We start from the raw sequence: 17875 nt of genomic DNA, 5'->3' as shown, positions 1-17875 counted from the left end.
TTCTATTTTCAGTTATGCCGTGGTTTTTATGTACTTTGATCTGTGTAAAATAGTGCTCAGTCTAATCCCAATGAAAGAAATCAAATTAAAGCACCAATGTCATGTAGCTTTATGGGGAGTTAGGTACAGTTCTTGGAGTTCGTTAGTCTTACTCATTTACATATTTTGTGATTTTTCTACAGACAGTGTGCATGGAGCTATTTTGAGCATATAATGTGCTAATTCTTCTCCTCGTGATTAAAGTCATAAAACTGCACTGACCCAGAGAGAGGCATTATGAATGTATAATTTCAATTTACATGTGTTCATAAAGCCAAACAATATTGTGCTCTTCTAAAATGGAGATGTGTTAGTAATGCAGGTTCATTGTTTGCATCTGAATGCAACATATCTCATAGCACTGCTGTGGTTTAAAGTTGGTTCATGGTGGCCAAATTCTCTAATGAGATGTGAAGAGTGAGGCTTCACACTTAGTTAAGGCACTTTGAGCTATTTCTTGACTGACAAAATGCATATAAGGTGATTATGTTTTCAAGAAGTTACTCTTCTACAGAGTTCTATTTTCTGATCATTTAATTGATTGCTTATAGAAAGAGCCAGCAACTCTTCTGGCTAGGTAGGTCTGACTTGGGGTTTAGTTACATTTTCCTGTGCATTTGGTTCTCTCCTTATCTAAATTACTGCCTCTCCAATTCCTCCCTCTAAAGATTTTTTAGTTTAGTGAAGAGCATGCTATTTGGAGGGGCAGTTTGCTTGCTTTCCTGTTTTTAGAAAACATTAGAAGTAGAATGTGCTTTTTCCCAACATACCCATGTATTCATACCTTGCTAACTCATTACTGGGGATTTTTTAATATTTTATATCTGGGAAGTACTGGTGCTTGCTCAAAGTGACTCCAGATACTTTCAAGTCTCAAAGCTACCTAAATAATCCATCTCTTCACTCTGTTTGCTTTCCCATCATTTTAACCTCTGTTGTAACCCACTGCCAGCACTGCAGGTTTTGAAGGTGATTTTGTTAACCCTGGTGACCTTAGGCACACACCCAGTGATTATTGTGATTTGGCGTATTGCAGGTTCAATTTTGCTAGGATCAATCTAGGAGAAAGGAATATTTTGGCTCTTATGTTTGTGTTAATCTAAATCACTTTAGATTGAGCAAAGGGTGGGTTCCTTACTTTCCATGCTTAATTGCTTTTGTAATTATATTGATTTTTCCATGCTAGGTCAGTATCGGTAGCCAGAAGCTGTTTTTTGAACCAGCTATGTCATCTTGAGTCTCCATAAATATGAAGATAATTGTAAAAAGCTTAAGAATGGTCACTGAGGGTTTGAATCTTTCCTATACATAAAATACGCTTTAAATCTAAAAAAATCAAAACCAAACCTCAAACCAAAAACAACCTACATAGCTACCAGTTATTGCTAGCAAGCTAGGGGCTTTTAACTAACTAGGTTGAGGAATGGTTTTAATGTGCATCCCATTCATTTCAGTTAGAAGCAGAAGGATAATATGAAACAGCAATAGTGACAGCCAGTGCCTTTATCATGAAAGTTCTTACAACTAGAGAGCACAAAGAGGAAGAACATGTCACACCAAATGAAGAAAAATTTCCTTCATTGTTTAAAAAATTCTCCATTTGTCTTACCCATCCGTATTGCCTTTAATCTGAAGTCCTGTGTGAATTCACTGATCCAAAGCCAAACATAGCCTAAACCGTGATAGTTACTATTTCTTATATATTGTAACAAATTGAGGATTTTCCAGGCTGGAACGTTCCAGGTAGATTCCTAATTATTGTGAAAGTACCAGTGTTCTTTACATTTGGTGATTCACTGATGCTAAGAGTTAATAAATGATCCTCTGGGAGAGAAAAGTTCAGACTGACTTCTATCTCTTATTCCACACCTCAGGGAGAGTATGAGGAGGCTTTGAGGTCAGGCCCTGTAACAGTCTGGTCACACGAGAGCACTCAAGGGAAATGAGCTTCTGGAACTCTTTGAATGTTTCTTTTCTGTCTATCTTTCCATCCTCTAAGGTCCCATCATTTAGAGCTTATTTTGCCAACAGACTTCCACCATATCAATCCACCGCGTGCTAAAAGCAATGATTTTTCTTGCAAATTATTATCACCAAGTGCACTAGTGTAAAATTCTGCTTATTAAATGAACCAAAAATTAGTGTCCACTGGTGTAATATCCTGTTGTGGATTTGTGAAAATTCAGAAAAGCAAATATTTTCAAATCGCTAAATCAAAGCATAGACTACTTTGTCCTTGAGAAACAAATGAGAATTCTGAACTCCCATCTCATGGACAAGAAATTCTTGCTGTATTAAAGCCAAGACCCTCCTTTGTCTTTGCATTAAGGCTATTAGCATGCAGCTCTTGAGAATGGCCTTACTGCCATTCCAGTGGCTCTTCCTGTCTCCAGATGGGTTAAGAATCATGAACAATTCTCTGCATTCCTTTTCCAGTCTTGTTTTTCTCTTCCCATCTGTTCAGGAATCTTTCTTCCCTTCTCCTCTGCTCATCCTTATTTTTCATCCCTAAAAAAGGAGCTCACACTGTTTGGAGAATCTTCATATTACCAAAGATGACACTAGTAGAGTCCATCTTATTTCATACCTAAGAGATGATGCATCTTTTAAACTGGTAGAACAACCTCATCAGCATCTTTGCTTGCTTCTCCCAGCTTTGCCAACTTGACTTTTAAAAATTCAGTCAATGTAATGCTGTTTTCTTTGAGGCCTTCACTCCTGTTCTGGAGTTGAGATACTGATGATGTTGTTTACAGATTTCACAAAATGTTTTTTCTAATTGAAAAGTTGTTTTGAAGAATGATAATTTACCTATGAGTTTGAAGTAAACTAGTCAAACTAGTCTGTATAAAGCTTCCATGATGGGACTTAAATTATGCTAATGGACTAGATGACATAGATCAGTCCCTTTTGAGTTTTTTCTGAAAATATGCATCTTGGTTTTTTCCACTTCTTTTGTGCCAACCCTGACGTAGTAGTGTTGTTTTTATTAACTTTGTGGGTTCAAAATGCTCTGCATCTCTGGCAACTGTTTTGAATCTTTTATTACTATGTCATGCTGGTCACTGAATGAAACTTCATTGAAGCTGATGGGCTTATTAATATTCATGCTTCATTCACAATAAATGCAGCCCTCATGCCCTTATATCACTGACAGCTGAAACAGTACCAGCCACACCTACAGCACAGGGGACATGGACAAGAAGTTGGAGATTTAAGTGAAGTGTGTAGGAGGTTCTGCTGTTGGTTCAGATGAAATGTTTCTGTGTGTGCAGAGGCATCAACCTAGAAAACCACTACAAAATTCCATGGAGAAAATGAGGCCAGAAAAGCAAAGCGAACATATTCTAAGAAAGAAAAGGGGAGGGAGACCCCTTTTGTGCACAGTTCTTCTTGGAAGGAGACTTGGAACTACAGGCAAAGAGATGGTTTCTTTCTGGTCTGGATTCATCTTCTTTCTAGGGGAACAGAACCTTCACATACATGATGTGGAATAAAAGGCATTGCACCTAATAAATACTTCACTCCATCACTGATTTATCTCCCTAATGAAAATAGCCTACAAAGCTCCTCTTGGCTCAACCTAAGTAAAAAATGGTGACATTAATAGCAGAAGTGAATCCAGTTTCTGAGGAGATAAGTTGAAAGTTTCTACTGACCTTGAACTCACTTGGAACATGAAGAAAGAAGAAAAATTTTTTCATTTGAAACTATTTTCTGCTTCTAATATCCTGGAGGAGAATACTTGTATTGTCTCACCTTAAATAATGTAAACTACTGCTACCTAAATGTGATCTTCTTGGGAGGGAAACTGAGGTTTATTCATTACTTCAGGAACACAGCTCACAGGCTGAGAAGATAAGCATGACAGGGGTTTTAGCAGTCATTTTGGCTGCTGGCATGCTACTACACTTCTTGAAGAAACTTCACTTCTTTAGCTCTGGGAGCTAGAGACTGGCTCTATACTTTGGAGCCTCTCATCCTGAATTGTCCAGAACATAACTACAAGGTAGGAGAGGGAATAAAAATCCACCTGTCTTGGCAGGAATCCAGAGAAGACTTTGGTGATTTCTGCCAGAAATAGAAGACTTCTAAGACAAACTGGCAATAAATTAATTAGACAAACTTAGGCTTGCAGATTAAACTCAATGAAAGATAGCCAAAAGTGTTCTGAGAGGCTGTGGAATTCACTGCCGAACCTGAGTCTTCTTACATCAGTGCATCAGAAGAGGCAGCAGTTATCAGTGAAGAAAATGGAAATGGATTATCATGAGTCTATAAATATGTCTGCGTTTAATATGCACTATGGAGAAGGAGATTTTGGTCTGTCTTCCTGACTGATGGTTTTGTGTTGGTTGTTTTTAGAATAAAACTGATTTCTAAAATGAGAGAAATTAAAAATAATGTTAAAAAAACCCCCAGTTAATTGCCAAGATTATGAAAATCTTGCCCAAATAAATAAATAGATAGATAGATAGATAGGTAGATAAAAGTACTTGAAATTAAGCAAGATGCCTACGTAGTTGTGAGGACATATTAACTCATAATTGCTTTGGATTTCTTTGTGATAAAATATGAGTAATACCTACAAAGTGTCCTACAGAGTCAGTTTATGGAAATCCATTTTAAAGATGAAGCCCAGGTCATCAAAGGAAAGGATCTATAAAGGCAACTGATTTGCAATGGACAGATTATCTTGTCTGTAAAAGCACACATCATTGTAGCTACCTGCTGTGGTAGTTTTCTAGAAAAGGAAGGAGAAGATAAAATGAAACAATCTTCATAAAGAGATTCTAGCTGCTGAAGTCTTTTTGGCTTTGAAGGAGAGATGGATGCCTGTTTATTTGCTGAGCACTTTTGATGAGCAAAAACAGTAGGAAAAAAAATAGATGCAAAACAGGAGGCAATGCGTCTAGTAAATACATATATACAAGGAAACTACAGGGGAGAAAATAAGCTTATTTTGATGCTGAATTTACTCTATTGTATTACTCTAACATTAAATGTAAAACATGGGATGATCTAAGAAACTGTATCATTGTAAAGCAATCATCCTGATCAAGTATGGATCCTGTACAGCAATGATGAAAGGGAAATACTTTATTAAACAGCTAGCTCACTATTTACCTGCTGCAAAGATGGAGTAAGTCCTCTGAGCCATCAAGAAATTAATCACGCCTTCCTCAGTTCGGAGCCTAACCTATCGTTCTGATGCAAAGATAAAAGCAGATTCAGTGGGCTACTGAAAGCAAGTTTACAGGAGGATTCATGCTCGCTAAGGAATAGATGGAGCCAGGAATGTTGTGGCATGAAGAGAAAGCTGACCCAAAGGGCAGGAGGAGGACTGCCCTCACAGCAGGCTAGAACCTCTGGCAAAAAACATACACAGTGTCCCCACTGTGTTTGAAAAAATACTGGAAATGGTGTTCCATGACACATTATGTTTGTTCGACCCAGGTAGTATTTGATGCATGCTAGTGTCTGAGTGAAAACCAATGCATCTGCCAGAGATCCATGATAAGCTGAAGATTTCTTACTAGCTACTGTACCCAGCAAGATACAGTCTGTTTAAAAAACAGAGGCCAGTGTGCACATACAAGGTGCACATGCTAGTCTTCCTCTAAAAAAAAAAAAAGCAGCAAGGCTCCAATCTGTCTAGCTCTACAGGTAAACAGCCACATTTTGTAAAACTCCTCTTATTACAGAGCAGACACTTGGAAGTTCAACAGTATTGCAAAAGCAGTGGATACATGGGCAAGGGGAGACATTTCAAAGCTGAGCACGGTTTAGCATTTCCACAGTTCTTAAGGGCTCTTACAACTGCTCTCATCTGAGCCTGTTTCAGACTGCCTTTTTTATGGGGCACAGATTCTGATATTTACACTTTGAGAGAAGTATTTGCTGAACAGACAAATTATTTAAGTGTGCCATACCTATTTACCGCAAATGTATGAATCAGAAGCGTTTCCTTCAGGTTTTATACTGGAGGACAGGAGCGCACACAGGTAGCACGTCCCCACAGGGGTTCATTTTATTCGTGAGTCATAAAGACTGTGAAATGCACTGCAAAGTTTTAACAATTATCTATAGTAAAGCTCGTGTCCAATCAAGAAAGCTTTGACAGAAACAGATGCTGCCTGAAAAAGACAGAAAGGAACTGATTGATTAAGAATGGAGAATGTATGGAGAAAGAAATAGATGCTGCTTTGTTTAATGTGAATGGGGGCATAGGTTCCTGTGGCATACTCTGAGACCTCTTAAGGAGAGGACTCGGATATCAGAGAAGAGTGATGGTATGGTAGATGCACCCATGCTAGAATGCAGTACCACCACTTGTTATAATAAAGGGTTTTCATTTACAGCAGAAAGTTTGAAATATGAAAGACTGAGTACAGAAGATAGGAATTACTTCTCAACAGCAGATGATGATGGATGCAGGTTGCAAAACCTAGAGCAAAGTGAAAGATGTGAAAAAAGTAATGTGTAGTTCTTGTGGGAGGCATTTCTTTCAATGTATCTGTCTACTTCATATGGACTGGTAGTCAACTTTGTTGGGTTCCAGTGAAGAGTTACTGAAAGCCAACAAAAAAACCTTGGCAGCAGAATCCAAGATTTTAAAGGCTTCTCTCTTAGCTGAAGGTGGGAAAATTGAAAAAACTCTGATGTTAAAGCTGATGGTAGTGGGGAGAAGAGAAAGATGTGTTCTTTATGGCTGTTCCCAAATCCTCAAATACAAGAATCCAGAACATTTGCCTCAGAAATGATATCTTCAAATTGGGCATGGCCTATCTCATTAGAGGTCAAAGAAATGGGAATCAGAGAAATGGTAGGAACTCATTCATTCAGATCCTTTTTTAGTTTTCTAAAGGGTTATGAAATAGTCAGGAAAAGATTACACTAAGGTTTGGGTTGGTGATTTGAAAACGTCTTGAAATAAATGTAGCATGCAAATACTACTATTTTTAAATAGTTTATATTTTGTAAACAACTTCTTTCTGCTGGCATGGACCTCGTTGCCATTCTAGATTCCACCACTATGACAGACCAAAAGTGTTGTTACGATAGAAAGTGGGCGAAATATACTGTGTATCTGCTAATACTCTTCCTTTAGACTAAATGTGAAAAACTGTTTTAAGTTCTTTATCCACTAGACAGCTGGAGCTCTAGGGACTGTTAAAGATAGACACTACACAGGGCTGACCATGAGTTTGCGCACAGGTGGGTCTGAATGAAAATCCAGTGATCTGGAAGAATCTGTGTGTGCATGAGTGTGGATGAGAGATACAGAGAAACACCACAGCAGCACATACGTAAACAGCAAAGAAACTCTGGAGAAGTACTTGAAACAGAACACCTTGGGGAAAAAAAAAAGTCCAAAGAGTGCTATGGGACAAGTGCCACACAGGAAGTGCTGGGAACCATGACCATGAGCTCCATGGAAAATGCTTTCCTTCATTTGCGTCCTATTGAATTTAGGACAACAGAACTGTATGTATACTATTCATAAATAAACATGATTGCGCCAAAGAGATAACTGACTTATAATTGTTTTTCCCATCTATGTGACCCTTTTTTTTTTTTTTAGCTTACTGGTTGGGTCCAAAGGATATCCATAATTTGGATGGTTTGAGAAATCTAGTTCAACAGTGTAAAACCAGCAAATCCCCGTAAAGGGGAGTTTCATGAATAGAGTTTTGCCTTTTTTCCCCCTCCCTTTTCCTCTCTCCACCTGATAGTAGAGTGACTTAATACCGAGTATCTGGGCTACCATTAAGGGACTTGGAGAAAACAGATTAACAGGTAAGAAATGAGCTATGTTAATGGAATATGCATTATAAAAAGGCAAAGTGGTCCTTTTAGACAAAGTCTAAGAACGAAGATTATATTGTTTTCATGTGCTATGCCTACATGTAGTTTATAGGAAAATAAAAATTTACTAATTGTTTTTACCTTTTTTTTTTACAATAATTATGGGCTTGCTAAGGTATGGAAGTGACCTAATAATTGCAATTGTGACCTCTAAGTTATTTTTAATTTTACTGTCAGTATGTGCTTCACATCTCCTACTTAATGGTATGCTAATTGTACAGCAGGATGTCACATTCTCCAACATACAGATTCCCTATTTCAATTACAGCTAAGTAAATCTCCATTACTAATGAGTAAGCATTTCTTTTCCACGTACATTTGCATTATAATGGACATTTTCTTTATGCACTAAAATTATTCTTTCCTTGACAACAACTATATATTTTATTCTACAGTAAAGGCTACAACATGATGATTCATTCCTTTCTGTTGGGTTTATCTGTATTTAAATTGTCAAATGTTCTGGATAGCCTGACATTTTCTGTCCCATGTTATTTTTCTGTACTTCCAGAATAAATTTATGTATTTGCTTTAAGACAACCTACTTAAGACAAATCACAAAAAAGTAAGCTTACATGTCGGTCATAAATTAAGCTGTATTTTCGAAATTGTTGCATTGTTTCATTCATGTTGCTGAGAAATCTCAACTATTTTTGTCAGTGCAAAGTGACCTTTATGATACAATGTTTGACTGATTTGAGTATAAAGAACAAGTGACCACAAGTGACCCATATCACTGCAAGATCCCACTCTGCTTAACAGAGCATAGCTCTTTGGCTATTAAATACAATCCCCCAAACAGACATTTGCTGCCCTGCTGATGCATGTATCTACAAATGCAGTAGGCAGCTGAGTAAAATGAAGGGGGAAGGCCTCCTGTTACATCTGAGCTATGCGGCTTTGCTGCCAAATCCGCTCCCTCTTGGGGGTTGTGGCCAGTCACTGGGTGCCGCTGAACTGCTGAACTTGGGCAGCCGGGTGCTGCCGGCAGAGGATTCCCTTCATCTGCCAGCACCGTGACCCAAGAGGCTTTCCCCGCCCTGCATCAGGAAATAAGGATACTGGCAAATTTGGTCCCTGTGGCAGAGATCCTTCCTTCATTCCGCATGGCCCTGGGAAAGTGCATCACCTTTTATACAGAAATAAGGACTGTGAGTTTTATTGATAAAGTGATAGCTTAATCTTTGACAACATGCAGCAAAGAAGGTGTTACTTTGATTTTGGTGGGGCCACAGGGATCTTTTTTGGATGCCCAAAGGAGGTTTATGTATCAAAGAGAGTGCATTAATTAATAATCATTAATATTCTTGATGATTTTTAAGTTGGCCTGGTGGTGGGTTTGTATAGGGGGAAGAAGATGGGTTGGGTTCTTTTAATGATGTAAGTACATGGGATATTTTAAAGAAACAAAATGTGGTGAAAGCATTAGGTAGCATTCCAGAAATGCAGGAGGAAATGTATGCAACCAGATGTTAGAAGTAACAGATTGATTTCCTGGTCACTGTGCATGAATTCTTTCTAGCCTTGTGTATATCCTGATAATCGGATGGCTTACAGTATAGATACAAAGTTTGTTTTGTTTTTATTTTGAAAGGCCTACGGTATGCAGCCTTTTTCCCAGACAGCAGCAAAAAACAAGGTGAACAATTTTTGCACTATGTGGTTTTGAATTCTGTCATATTTTCTATTACGTTTCTGTCTTCCATTAGGATAGCTTAGTTTACTATATTAACCACCACCATCATCCATATCACTTCCAATTCTGAGTTTAGTCTACATTATGTATGTATGTAGTTTGATGATTTTTTCTCTCTCCTGGGGGCTGGAAGTGGTTACTCACATGTTACAGTTCAAGATGTTACAATGGTTGCCCTTTAATCAGTCATTTTTGGAGTGGCTGATGACACCTGGTGGTGTATTTTGTAAATGCAGACTTAACCGTGTTTGCAGCTGGCGGAGAATTTTGACCTGTCCTACCCCGAGCACTGACAGTCAGATTTTGAGCTATTTAAATGAATCTGATCTCCTGCATGAAAAAAAATATGTTGGGAGCACATTCTCCTCCCATTCAAACTTATGTAAACCAAGAGAAGCAATAACATTTCATTGCTGTTGGAGCAAAATTAATGCCTCTGACCTTGCTGTTGAAGTCAATAGTGTAGTTGTTCACAAGAGCTATGTACCTTTTTTATTTTCTTTATTAACTTTTCAAATATATTGCATAAATGAATGTTTTAGATATACTTATGCACTAAATATACTGCATTAAACTAAAAATCTTTTCTGTGAAAAACCTGGGTGATTATATTTAGAAATAATGATGTTTTCAAAACTTTACAGTGTGAATACTGAAGGAAGATTCTTCTGGTGTTTTATTTAACATTATGGTTTCTGGCTTGAGTGTATGATTTTTCTTGCCAGCAAGTATATTTCCGCATGTTTATGAAATTCCACATCTCTTTGCCAGCATATTTCCTAATAATGGAATATCTGGGATATACCAATAAGTAAATAGTATAAATACAAATTAAGACTCCTGGAATCCTGATTCTGTGGTGAAATTCCTCAGTAGCCAGGACCTATTGAGGTCTTCTCAGTTTGATTTTTATCCAGATAGATCTTTAATCAAAACTGATTCTTTTTCTTACTTAATTGGCCCTTTACTGCCATCTGATTGTTTGTTTTTAGTTTCATAAAGAAGACAAGTATTACACTTAAAATGAAAGAAATATAAAGCAATACTTTATCCTTATTTTTCTCAGTCTACAGACAAATCAAGTACATCGACAATGCAGTATCTTTAGTTGTTCCTAAAATACCGTAAAGAAAGGGCTCCCAAAGTGCACTGCCACTGGACTTTGTGGAAGGGGAAAGATGTGGTGAAATGAGAATGTGTTTTTTTATAGCCAAATTTGGTGGTATTATTATGCCGTTCTGAGATATACAGAATTGGCAAGTAAAATTAAATGAGGAGAAACGATAGAAAAGTCAAGTTAAACTGTTAATCTGAACAACAAAGGAGGGCAAAGTTCTGAGTTCAAAAATCATTGGTTGAGGGTTGTTTGGGGTTTTTTTCCCCCTAAACATACTGCCCCTGCAGTCCAACATTCATGGTATATAAACTTTAGTGTAGGCAATCTGGGTTGAGGGTGTCCCTAAATCTTATATTCATGGGGGCTCTGGTCAGATGAATTATGTACACAACATGGCTGCTCTTCAGCATAAGGGACTAGAAGTGCCAATTCTGTGTAGCACTTCTTACACTGCTCCATTGGAGGAGACCTCTCACACAAGGACTTAAATGACTGTAGTTCCCAGGCACAGGAAAATGAGAATCGGACAAATGCCAGTTCTGGCAGTTGGTGGGAATTGCTAACTCCACCTTTACAACATGACGTTAAAAATAGCTTGATCAGATTTTTATCAAGATAACTTATTGAAGAATAGGAGTAATTTTTTCAGAGATCTGAACCCATTGAAAAGTGACATTTGACATGAAAAGGCATTGGGAGTTTTATCTGATATATGAAAGCTATTTGGTCTTCTAAGTGTAGGGAAAAGTGTGGCATTTCAGATAACAAACATAAACATTTAACGGTGGCCACTGGCAATTCTGTCTGGTTTTAGTACTATAGATTCCTAGAGCAAAATTCTGTCTCCCAATTATATGCATGCTGCTCTCTTTTACTTCAGCAAAGCTCGTGCACATTTTTCAAAGGTCAGAATTTGGCCGTTGGGGCTGAATTTTCAAGGAAGAATGTATTAAAGACATCAGTGCATCAGCAGAACCATATCCTTTGTCTTCTGTAGAACATTTTAGGAATAAGCCTAGTGCTATTGGTCACTGCAAGTGAAATATTCTCTATTTTTTGAATTGCATTGGGATTGCTTAGCAAAAACATTTCTTGCAGTAATAGGTTCATGATTTCATTTACTTCTTGTAACTCAACACTTTGATGCTGAAAAGTTGTCAGTTGTAAGAGAGTAAAGACTGGAAGGGACCGCCCTTCAAAAAATTACAGTTGAAAATATACTGTAACAATCAAAACAAGGGGAAATAGTCCAAGGAAATAGGTATGGTCTGTTGAGGTCCACAAACTTTTGTTTGTAGTCTAATACAGAGAGGTCAACAAGTGTTTTACACGAAGGTAGAAAACAAATCCACTTTTCATTGTGGACAGAGCTCGTATTTGAAATTGTTACTAATCGGACATTTGAAAAAACTAAAACTTGGCATTCATATTCTATTGGAGTTAGTGTGTATTAAATTGATGAAGATCTTTAAGCATGTAGGTTTTCCCCTGTTTTTTGAACATTATACACTTCTTAAAATGTTTATAATGTCTAATTGCTGCTGGATTTCAAGACATATCAATTTTGTTCTTAGTTCCTGCAGATTTTGACAAAATGTCATACCAAAATATTTTGTATTTTTTGTAGGACTGGGAAACAGAAAATCATGACTGGTATTGTTTTGAATGCCATTTGCCTGGAGAGGTGTTGATATGTGACCTGTGTTTTCGTGTGTATCATTCCAAGTGTTTGTCTGATGAGTTCAGGCTTAGAGACAGCAGTAGTCACTGGCAGTGCCCAGTTTGCAGGGTGAGTACCTATGAGATTTCATGTGCTGATTAGAGGATTGATATTCATTAATAGATTCATTAAGGTGTCCAGATGGTCTGGCCAGGTTAATGGATAAAGAACTGAATATTGAAACGATGGTACATACCTAGAGCATCTATACAGAGATAACAAAATACGGTGCATGTAGCAGATGGTCATTTTTGAAGACTCCAGCAAGTATTACTTATGCATTTGAACACACACAGTATACTGTGTGGGAATGTGTGTACGTATGTATGCCACGTGTGAATGCAGTATATTGTGGAAATCTTCAACATGAGTCAATGAATTGCTGTATAAGATGCTACTGTTTTTACTTAACATCATTTTAATGAAGCATAATGTAACTTTTTTGTATTTTGATGACTGCATTCTTAATACTTTATTGGAATCATATTTTACATTATAAAGCCACAATCATGTCACTGATTAGGGCAGTATAAAAAAATATGGGGTGAAATCCTGCTTCTCATTTACTTCTGTGGATTCTATTGGTGCAAAAAGGCCAATCTGGATCTCACCCATAGCATCCATATCTATGTTGCTTTTTCTTTAAAACTGCTGTTCTTATGAGTATGGTAGGGAGACAGCAAAGAGTATCTTTTAAATACATTCCAAGAATGAGCAGGTATGTTGTCTACATGTCATTAGAAGACTAAACATTCTAGTCAGGGTGGTGCTTACTAGTATCTGGCCTTGAATCAGCCAGATACTTCTTCTTACTGTTGTCATCTCTGCATCACCTCCCCCAATGCAGCACATTCCTAGGTTTCCTTAAATGGAGGGAATAATGCATATGAATGTTTAAGACAAAATTATTGCTATAGAAAGGCATAAAACTGCCAGTTGCACTCTGCCTTGGATTGCTGGAGGGAGAGGAAATTCCCTTGATAAAAGCTTAGATCTAGCTGTAGAGCAGCAGACTGACCTTCAGATGATCTGTGCTGCAAGGAATGTAAGGGTTCAGGCGCTTCGTAGTACGGAGAAGCATTTTTGGAAAACGTGGATTGTTTTGTTTCAAAACAGCACTTTCTGACTGCTGTTACCTTAGAACCAGTTGTAAAAAAACTGTTGCCTGTTGCCTCAGATTGGGAGCTCTCAGGGTTTAGGGAAATAGGAAGAAAATAGAGCCTGCCTCAAGGAAGTGGAAAGGAATGAAAAAGAAGTAGTGGCAGGGAAAAAACAATTAAGAATAAGGACATGTACTGTGTCTCTCCATAATGAATTACTAGCATTTAATTTAGCTACTCAGTTTTCCCCCTGTTAGAAACAAAGACTGACGATATATAGGTGAAAGGCTTTCAGATTTTTAAATATATCTCTTTAATAGTTGTTGGTTCTGGTAATAAGTATTGATAGTTCTTATAAATAGTTAAAATTAAGTAAACTGGATCCAGTGTCCACTCTAGTTTACCAGTAATTTTAGATGACACCTGGTAAGAGTAGGTAATGTAAATAGTTTAAGCCACCTTGTATATGAGGTGGCTTATAACATCTATCTTATAACATGGATGTCGTCAGAGTGGAAATGCTGAATCATTGCATGAAACTCAGACCATGTGCACTGTGTCTGTCTTTCTGCATATTGATTCCCTTTTTGTTATACAAAGACTAAGGAGAGGTTTGGGGGGCTTTTAAATACTTCCTGCCCCAGAGGTCTTTGGCTTGCTCAGTGCCTCAGATGATGATCAACTATTTTTGTGAATATTGCCAGTTTGAATGCCATGGCATCCTTTTTCCCTGTGCTGGCAGCTCCTATTTTCCTTGTAATTACTTCTAATCACTTCAAGCCCTAATTCTGCAAACTTGGACTAAGGAGGCTTGCACAGTCCCTGTAAGCAAAGGAGGTCTATTTTAGCATGGAAGTTAGCATCCTTGTGTCAGGCTTCAGTATTCTTCCACTACTTTTTCCCCACCTTCCTAGGAAATGACTGCTCTACTTTTATTTTAAAAGCAAGAGAGAGGCCTGTGTTCAAAAAACTATGGTAATTTGGAGAGCTCTGGCTGATGTCCAGAGGACGTAACAGAGCTTAACTATCTTGCATAAGGGCAATGGGATTTACTTTGCATTATCAGCAGCAAATATGTACGTTCAAGAAAAGTAATCGCTGGGACAAAGAGATGCATATATTTTCATACTTTTTTCTTGTAACTGGACGTAGCACTTTTCACCTGGGGATTTCAAAGCTCTTTACAAAGGTGAAGTAAAAGTGTGTTTGAAACCTAATATATTGGGAGAAATAATCTAAGAACACTTCATTCTTATGTAAAGATTGCTTCTGTAATGCTGCCAAGGTCAGCAAGCCTTTGGATTATTCATTTCACAATTGCTGGTTGTACTAGTTCAATCAACCTGTACAGCTTTATCTTGCACACTTGACTACTCAGAAACATTTTATAAAGGACATTGCCAAGGATGTATTCATAACTTTAAAATATTTTTCCTCCCATAACGTTTATAACAGTCGCTTGCAAACCTTGCTCTGAACTCTGTTTCCCTGCTGGTGGTTTTTCTCCACTGCATCCATAAGCAAGAATGTCCAGTTCCTGGCTTTTTTTTTTAACTTGATGGTACCAATCTGAATACTTTGTACCCTACATAATTCTCAGCAGGAGTCAAGAGTCAAACAAAGTTCGATTCAAACCACATTGCAGTGACTGAAAATTTTCCCTGACTGCTGACTAATCATTGTCTTAAGTGAAATAAGTTGGTAAGATCAGCAAAATTCCTGGTAGACAGGTCACAAGAAAAAAACTCAATATTGAATGAGCTTAGAGATTATGTTCCCGACTACTGGAATGGTCCATTCAAGACAGCGTTAGTCAACTCGATCTCTGAAGAATGCAGGAGACGTACATTTATTGCTGCTCTTTGGTTAGATAAAAGGAGGAACTGTTAACCAGCTTTTAATTTAGCACCTAAAGACTGCAGAAAGTACTGCAAAAATATTAGTGGTTTTCGGGGGTAGAAATAGATACATACAAAAATCTCAATAGGAAACTATTGATCACACGTTGGGGTAACTGACTATTTTTTTTTTTTAATAAAATTTTAAAATAATTTTATAGAAAGGCAAAATTATGCATGATGACATATAGTTTGTCCCAGAGGAATAGATTTTGGTTTGTGAAACAAAAAGAAAGAATTATTCATACGGTTTCACTTGACTCCTACATTTTTTACAATCATCTGATCAGAGATTGATCTTCCATGGATGTGCTTTGCAAGGAATTATAACCAATTTACCTATCATAGTGGGTGTTTAAATATTTCTGGGGTTTGTATATATGAGAGTAAAGTAAACTGTAGAGCTTAAGGTATTAAATGCTGTGCTGATAAGTATTCTATAAATAGGCTATTTCTGAGTTCTGCTACTGTACTAAGCATTTCATAGAGTACATAAAAATACAACATCATGCAGTTCACAATCAACTTTAGACATAATTTGACAAGTGAGAATGACTAACAAAGTTAGAAGCACAGAAAGATGAAGGTTACTTAAGTGAAGTAACTCAAGTACTTAGGGGGTTTTAGATACTAGCTGTCAGTCAAGATGGTTAATGTAAAATACAAGGAAGGAAGAACTTGACTTACTTTATGGGGTGTTATGGTAGGAGTTTGGTAGATAACTGTATGATGAAACATTCTATAAACGTGATTTGGCATAATCACACAAATAATATCCATGGATTGGTGGGTGAAGGGAATTCCTAGTATAGGAATGATATTAGCACCACATGGCTCAGTACACAGAACCCACACCTGGGGACATGTTAGTGCTTGGCAGGTCCCTCCCATTCACCTTGCAGCCACACACACCCTTGAGTAAATCAGCGAGCCAGCAGAACTGGGCACTGCATAGGGCATATTTAATAAAGTATAAAGGAATTTGTCCACAGCAGTGAGAAAATTGGGAAAGCTCCACTTCAAGCCTTCTACCACCTTCTCTGTGCACATAAAAGCACATTTAATTCATATGATGCTTCATATTCAGAAGGTGCTTAATGCACCATACAAGTACAAACCAACTTGTGGATTCAGCTGTAACATTTCCAGAAGCACCTAATGCTTTGAAATGTCTAGTTTAACTGTATATGGTCTTGAAAGAGGCAGGTCTTATGCCATATTCTGCTCATGCAGATGCTTTTCTGTATGCTGCTTAGGGCATATGGTGCACTGGTTGCTCTGAGACCCATCCCGTGTGCCTGCGTGCCTGCATACCTTTCTTAATGGTACAGGAAACCTGAGGACCTGAGGGTTGGAAGTTTGAGAGGGCAGCAGAACAGTAAAGCTTTCCATATATAGCACCAAATTCCTCTGGAAATTTAAGCCCTAAAAAAATCCAAGGGCCAGTGGGTAAAGCAAGGAGATTCTAAACAGCAGTGGTGAATGTATGTTAGACTCATGCACATAGTTCCCCTCTGCAGATAAACCCCTGGAAACCTGAATTGCTTCTGAAAACAGAACTGGTGCCTTAGAAACATGTATCTGTCATTGAGCAGCCTTCACCTAATCCATCACTGAACTGAAATGAAGCTCTTTGATGTGTATACACGTGACAGTTGAGAGAGGAAGGGAAAAAAAATATTTGTTAATGGGAGATTATAGGGAAACCTCTTTACATGGAGATAATGTAATTTAAATGCTTATAGCTAGACAGAATGCTGGCACTAACACCTTGCATTTCTTAGAGTTTCTCTATTTTTTTCTCTTCAAATGAAAGATTGCAGCAACTGCAGCATAGTGACCATTGTCACCCTGGGAGTCGAGAGCTACATGCTAACTCAGGGTGCAAAGGATAGTTACTTCCATCATAAACGGTGCTACTGCAGGATGGAGTGTTTCTTGGCAGTACCCCTAGCTGCTGCAAACCTCGTGTGGTTCATAAAGTCTTGTAGTGAACTCCTGCACTATAAGCATGTCAGAATTGCTAAATAAGTCACACCTGCACAGTGCAATATATTGCTACCCTCTTTAACAGCTAAGCAGTATTATTAATCTGGAATATTGAATAGAACGTTGTTAATGTAAATCCAACCTTCAGGTACCAGCTTCTAAGAAATAGATGTGCCGCAGAGAATAAGGCATACATAAGGTATTTCCTGCACCCACAAGCAGAGTTAGGTTACAGCCTTGGCCTTCCACCTACCAGATCTCATTAATCTTCTACATGAGGATTGCTATTGTGAAGCTTATTACTTCACTTCTACATCCCCTATGTAAACATGTATGCCTGACCAAGCCTTTCAGTTTTTCTTGATTAAAGCAGAAGGGTTGCAGATTTCTCTAAAAATGGCATGACTTAGGAATCATCCTTGTTATGGGTTAACCCCCGTAGGCAGC

At 37.8% G+C, this 17875-nt stretch overlaps 1 protein-coding gene across 9 annotated transcripts in view; it reads left to right on the top strand.

Annotated features, from left to right (window-relative positions):
- The window catches only part of ZMYND11 (zinc finger MYND-type containing 11), a 109496-nt gene that overhangs the window by 68580 nt on the left and 23041 nt on the right, over window positions 1-17875 (top strand). For 4 of the 9 annotated variants that reach the window (XM_030007727.1, XM_030007730.1, XM_030007728.2 and 1 more), the window contains exons 4-5: window positions 9503-9547; window positions 12349-12510. The exons of 1 other annotated variant lie outside the window; for it this stretch is intronic. In XM_030007727.1, coding sequence (XP_029863587.1) covers window positions 9503-9547; window positions 12349-12510 — 207 coding nt within the window. Of the gene's footprint in view, window positions 1-7624; window positions 7840-9502; window positions 9548-12348; window positions 12511-17875 lie in introns of those variants that run through there. 4 more of the 9 variants (XM_030007735.2, XM_041122144.1, XM_030007731.1 and 1 more) reach the window with 4 other exon arrangements.

This window comes from Aquila chrysaetos, chromosome 3 (assembly GCF_900496995.4).
Source record: "Aquila chrysaetos chrysaetos chromosome 3, bAquChr1.4, whole genome shotgun sequence".
NCBI lineage: Eukaryota > Metazoa > Chordata > Aves > Accipitriformes > Accipitridae > Aquila > Aquila chrysaetos.
Note: the sequence above shows the minus strand (reverse complement) of the source record. Positions and strands in the feature narration are given on the sequence as shown.